The sequence below is a fragment of the Marmota marmota genome, unplaced genomic scaffold (genome assembly GCF_001458135.2).
Source record: "Marmota marmota marmota unplaced genomic scaffold, marMar, whole genome shotgun sequence".
Classification (NCBI taxonomy): Eukaryota; Metazoa; Chordata; class Mammalia; order Rodentia; family Sciuridae; genus Marmota; species Marmota marmota.
Window position 1 is genome coordinate 4,585,582 of NW_026000205.1, and position 5,919 is coordinate 4,591,500.

General features: G+C 50.5%; 2 protein-coding genes across 2 annotated transcripts in view; both read left to right on the forward strand.

The window, feature by feature from the left end:
• The window catches only part of Rsph6a (radial spoke head 6 homolog A), an 18,389-nt gene extending 14,123 nt beyond the window's left edge, over positions 1–4,266 (forward strand). Inside the window, 2 exon segments of the mRNA XM_015496678.2 lie at positions 650–767; positions 3,871–4,266. Of these exon segments, the coding sequence (XP_015352164.1) occupies positions 650–767; positions 3,871–4,108 (356 nt within the window). The 3' untranslated portion in view covers positions 4,109–4,266.
• Positions 4,267–5,199: 933 nt separating this feature from the next.
• Positions 5,200–5,919, forward strand: part of Dmwd (DM1 locus, WD repeat containing) — a 6,416-nt gene continuing 5,696 nt past the window's right edge. Inside the window, exons 1-2 of the mRNA XM_015497002.1 lie at positions 5,200–5,218; positions 5,721–5,900. Of these exons, the coding sequence (XP_015352488.1) occupies positions 5,200–5,218; positions 5,721–5,900 (199 nt within the window). The remainder of the gene's footprint in view (positions 5,219–5,720; positions 5,901–5,919) is intronic.

The window sequence follows — 5,919 nt, forward strand, 5'->3', positions numbered from 1 at the left end:
CACTTTTTTTTTTTTTTTTTTTTGTACCAAGGATTGAACCCAGGGTGCTTAGCCACTGAGCCCCATCCTCAGCCCCCCCCCCTTTTTTTTTAAATTTTGAGACAGGGTCTTACTAAGTTGTTTAAGGCCTTGCTAAGTTGCTGATGCTGGCCTTGAACTCGTGATCTTCCTGCCCCAGCCTCCTGAGCCTCTGGTTATGCAGGAGTGCCACTATGCCCAGTGACAGGGATTTCTTGAGGTTGAGGTACCTGAAGGAAAGAGGAAGGAGAGGCTCGGACAGGGTAGGAGAGGGTGAGGGGACAGAGCCCAGATGTGAACCCAGATTCCATGAGTCTGCAGCCTGCGCCCTGCCCTCAGCAGCTGGATCAACACTGATGACAGACCTAGGAGGGCCAGCTGGTGCCCGACACTGCAGCAGGTACACTGCAGACATTGTCACCAGGCCTCCCGGTCACCCTGCAAGATGAGTATCCCCATGTCCCTGAGGCCTAGGCAGAAGCTGAAGACTGTGCACTGGTTTGTGGCAGTTCCCCTGGGCCCTCCAGTCCTCCAGATTTGTTCCCTTCCTGTCCCCCACCTCCTCTGGAGGAGGCCGTGCAGGACACAGGGACCCCTGACCTCCCTATCACTCTCCGCTTCTTCACTGCAGAAATCATGCACCTGTCACCCTGGACCATCCGCCTGTCCTGCACCCTCTGTCCACAGTACTCGGTGGCCGTGGTGCGCTCCAACCTCTGGCCAGGGGCCTACACCTACGCGAGTGGCAAGTAGGTCTTGTCCCTGTCCCTTCCAGCGGGAGACCCCCTAGGTATTCTTCAGAACCAGGGTAGGCAGGGAAGCTCATTAGGGTGGGAGAGCCTGGGAGAGCCCCTCAGGAGCCGCCAGGACTGACCTTCCCCAGCTCACAGGGGTTCCACTGGGGCTAAAATGAGACGTCCCGTGCTGGGCCAGTGCATGAGCCCACGGCCCCAGCTACTCCAGAGGCTGAGGCAGGAGGATATTGAGCCCACGAGTTCAAGGCCAGCCTGGGCAACAGAGACTCCACTCCAAACAAAACAAATGCCAGATGAAAGTATGAACCCCTTGGAGGAAAGAATGGAGGATCAGAGAGGGGAAGAGACTGGCCCAGGGCCACACTTGTGGGATATATACCTGGATCTCTGACAGGGAGTCTCATCTCTGGGGGACCCGAATCCTCTCCTGGGTCCCCTGGATCTTCCAGTTAAGGGTCTTCTCTCTCTAGGGCAGAAATCTTTCCCACCAGGATCCTGTTTCAGTTGCTGTCAAAAGATGGGCAAACTGAAGTCACCCCTGCCTCCTCCCATCCTGGCTCCACACTCCCCTCAAGTTCCTCAGGGTGCTACCAGCCCTGTCCACCAGAGGGCAGGATGGTTTTCATAGATTTCCTTTTCCCCTATAAATGTGAACCTGGGCTGCCACCCCATGTTGTCACGGTGGGATTTCACATAACTTGAAACTTTAACCACATCCTTTTCTCTCCCTCCCTCCCTCCCTCCCTCTCTCTCTCTGTACTAGAGATTGAACCCAGGAGCAATTTACCACTGGGCTACATCCCCAGCCCTTTTAATTTTTACTTTTGGGACAGGGTCTTGCCAAGTTGCTTAGGGCCTCGCTAAGTTGCTGAGGCTGGCCTCGAACTTGCCATCCTCCTGCCTTAGTCCCTGGAGTCACTGCGAGTCGCATCACTGCTCCCAGCTCTTAACCACATTCTTGGCTATTATTTTTTTCTTCTCCAGAAGCTTGGAAGAGGCACATTTGCTTTTGCCAAAAGGCTTCTTCTGATCACACCCTAATTTACCTACAGCCCTCTGAGTGCAAAAGTTCCAGAGTCTGAGCTCCACTTGCTCATCCATCCTCCTCCCCCATCCAACCATCAATTTCACTCACCCTCCCATTCAGCCGCCTAGTCTCCATCCATTATCCATCCACTTTTTTTTTCTTTCATAAAGATTTGAGCCAGTCTGGTGAGATGCGCTGTCATTCCAGCGACTCAGAAAGTTGAAGCAGGAGGATCACAAGTTAGAGGCCAGCTTCAGCACTTAACAAGACCTTGTCTCAAATTTAAAATAAAATAATAAAGAAAGAGCTAGGGATGTAGCTGTGTCTTAAAGTGCATGGGTTCAATCCCACTACCAAAAAGAAGAAAACCTTGAAGTAAACTATTTGCCAGCTATGTGCTGGACCCCAGGCCCCAGAGCAGATGGAGGGACACAGGCATTACTTGTACAACACTCCTTCCACCCCTCCCACCAAATACTCTGTGACAAAGTCTTGTAAGTGCCACCAGGATAGTGCAGGGCCCACTGACAGTACCACACTGCCATTTTCCTAGGGCATCAGGGGATCAGGGAAGGAAAAACAACCCCCTTTGATCTGAACTCTGCAGGAAAAGAAAGAGGTGTCAGGGAGAGGCAGGCAAAAGGAGCCTCGGATCCCCAGCGTCCTGTTCTGTGGGTGGCGGACTCAGCCAGGATCTAGCTAAGATGCAAATTCTGGTTCTGTGTGTCTGGGATGGAGTCTGAGATTCCCCATTTCTATCAAGCTCCCTGGTGAGACCAAACCTTCAAAGCTACTGGAGCCAGGACAGGCGGGGATTGGGGGGCTTCCAAGGAAGCCATGTGTTGGAAGGCTCCCAGAGAGCCCTGGAGAGTTGTCAAGAATGCTCTTGAGAATTGCAAAGCCATGAAAATAAGGTCAAAATAAAACTGCTCCTCCAGGGCCAGAGCCCTGTGTCTCTGTGTCTTTCTCTCTTGCTCCCTCTAGTTCTCTCTGCCCCCCTCCCTGTCTGTCTCTCCTTCTCCCTTAGTCCCCTCCTCTTGTCCTGTTTGCTCCTCTTTCCTTCTCTGGACAGATAGAATTGGTAGGATGAGGATCAAGGATCCATTCTTGATTATTCAGCCTCTCAAGAGAACACTGACAGCAGGGCCACTTTGTCTTATTTATTTACTGCTGTGTCCCCAACACCTGGACCATTTTATTTAGGTTCAACATAAATAACATGAGCCACATGTGTAATTAAAAATTTTCTAGTAAAATAATCAGACAAAATGAATGTTAGTAACATATTTATCCTGAATATATGTTATAATTACTTGGTGATATCAATCATGAAATAATCATTAATGAGCTATTTTTCATTCTTGTTTCACACTAAGTCTTCAGAGTCTGTATACGCAGCATGTCTCAATCTGGATGCTACATTTTCATCAGAAAGACTTCACAACATTTACAGTTAAAAGAGGAGGTCCTTGTTCCCAAGTTGCTCCAGGCATACTAAGAAGTTTTCCAATAATGGAACTGAGTATCAGTTTTATTATTTAAATTGAAATTCACTAAAATTAAATAAAATCCACTTCAACCAACAACAGCAGAATCCCTTCGTCTCAGGCCTATCCACAAAACATGCTCTGGGACAGATCTTCTACTGAGTCATAAAACAAATCTAATTTGATATAAAAGGATTGAAATCATATAAAATATGTTTCCTGACCACCACAGAATGAAATTAGAAATCAGTAATAGAAGGAAACAGGAGAAATTCACAAATGTTCGACAAAACAAACAAACAAACAAACAAAAAAACATCTAAATCACAAATGAGTCAGAGAGGAAATCACAAAGCAACTTAAGAAATTAAATAAAATTTAAAATTCAGTTCTCCATTCCCAGTCGCCACTTTTGAAGCGCTCTATAGCCACAGGCGCTGGGTCTGTGCAGAATAGGTGCCCAGGGAATAGCTCAGAGAAACCCTGGGGGGCACCTTTCACCTGTCCCCTAGGGACTTTGAAATCCTGTGATGCCCATGCTTGCTCTCATCCTTACATTTCGTGATATCTCGCTGCTCTCTAGGAAGTTTGAGAACCTCTACATTGGCTGGGGCCACAAGTACAGCCCCAACAACTTCAACCCGGCCCTGCCAGCCCCCACTCAGCAGGAGTACCCCAGCGGCCCGGAGATCACGGAGATGAACGACCCCACGGTGGAGGAGGAGCAGGCCCTCAAGGCTGCCCAGGAGCAGGCCCTGGCGGCCGCAGAGGAGGAGGAAGAAGATGAGGAGGAGGACGAGGATGAGGACCTGGAAGACTGAGCCCCTTTCCCCAAGCAGGTAGACAGCAGCTTTCCCTTATATATAGTTAGTTTTGAGCTGTTTTCTCGCTACTGATTTGCTTCCCGCCCCTGGAGGGCAGAAAGGAAGCTTCTCAAAATAAACTCGGCCCCGCCCCCCCAGCAGGGCCAAGTCATTCATTCATCTGTTCACCACATTTGTTGACCTGGATGCCAAGCCAGGGCTCTGGGGCTCTTCTGGGGACACAGACATTGCCTGGTAGTCATTAAACAGGACTCCTGTCAGCCCAGTCCTGTGCCCAGGACACAGAGGTGACCAAGTAGCTCCAGCCTTGCCTTCCTGGGCTCAAACACTACACAAAAGACAGACAGTGGCAACTTAGATGATGGGGCTCAGAGGACTGACAGAGCTCCTGAGCAACTCTGATAGGGTCAAGAAAAGAATGGGGAAGGGCATTCCCAGAATAGGGAATGGCATGTGCAAAGCCCCAAGAGCAGGAGAGTATGATGTGATGTACTGAGGTACTTTCTCAAACATGTTTACATGGGACTTAGTGTGAAGGGGTAGTGGTGAGAGATAAGGTTAGAAAGAGAAATTGGCAGGGGCCAGATCACACAGGGCTTAACTTTACCCTGAGAGCACTAGGGATGGCAGGCGGTCACCAGCAATAGAAGGTCCTGAACATATTTGTGTTTTAGAAAGATCCTTCTAAATGCCAGCCCCGGCCCTGCCAGCCCCCATTGGGAGGGTAGGTAGGGGTGACACAGCAGGCTGGGAAACCAGAAACAAGGTTGATGCAGGTGATGGGGGGGTCTCAGGAAGCCGAAGACGAGTTTGGACAGGGCTGTAGAGAGGAAAGAACGAGGAAAGAGGAATTCAGGCAGTGGAAAGCAAAAGACTTGGGAACTGGAAGAGAAAGGGAGTGAAGTGAAAAGGTACAAATCTAGGAAGACACCTGGTCTGTGGCCCAGGTGACCCTAAGACGGGGACACAGAGAGGCACAGGATTTGGAGTAAGATGCCAAGTTCACCATATGACTTGTTGAGTGTGAAATACCTCTGGGGCATTCTGAAAAGAAATCTGGGAAGTCACTGAGTACGTGGGTTTAGGGCATGGGTGTCTTCAGCAGAAGTGAGGGGAGACTTTGGGTTACTGGATCGATCAATCGGACACTGGTGACAAGGCAGGAACCAATAAAATTTTAGAAGCAGACATGGGTTTTGGAGGCGTGTGGTTATTGAAGATAGTGAAGTCATGGATTATATATAGGAGGTTAGTGAAAAATTAACCAATAGTGGATCAGATGGAATCCTGGGGGGCTTGTGGATACACAGGGGTCCGCCAGGATTTGAGGGACCATCAAGGGCTGGGGGAGAAGTGATGCTTGTGGTCAGCCAGACTTTGAACTGTCAGTAGAAACTCTGGAGGTCAGTAGGGTGTATTGTTGGAGCTCTAAGAAGACACAAGGATCAGCTGGGGTCAGCTGTGACGTCATAGGAAGGATCCAATTTGAAGGAAGCTCTCTCTTGAGGGTCTCTCCGTTGCTAGGCAAACGGTCCCCAGAGCGCCGTTGTTAGGGACTGAGATTTCCAACTGGCCACGCCCTCTTCCCCTGAGGGCCCTGCCCCTGCAGCCAATCACAAGTCGGATAGCGACACGGAGGCCGCGCCCATCTTTTGGCCCCGCCCACAGCCCCAGAACAGTTACCCGAGCAACGGCCGGGGCTCTTCCCGCCCCCGGACCCGGGTGCCAATCGAAGAGGCGTCGCCAGGGCAACGACCCCACCTCTTCCGGTGCGGGCCCCCGGCTTCCGGTAGGGGGCCCGGCTGCGG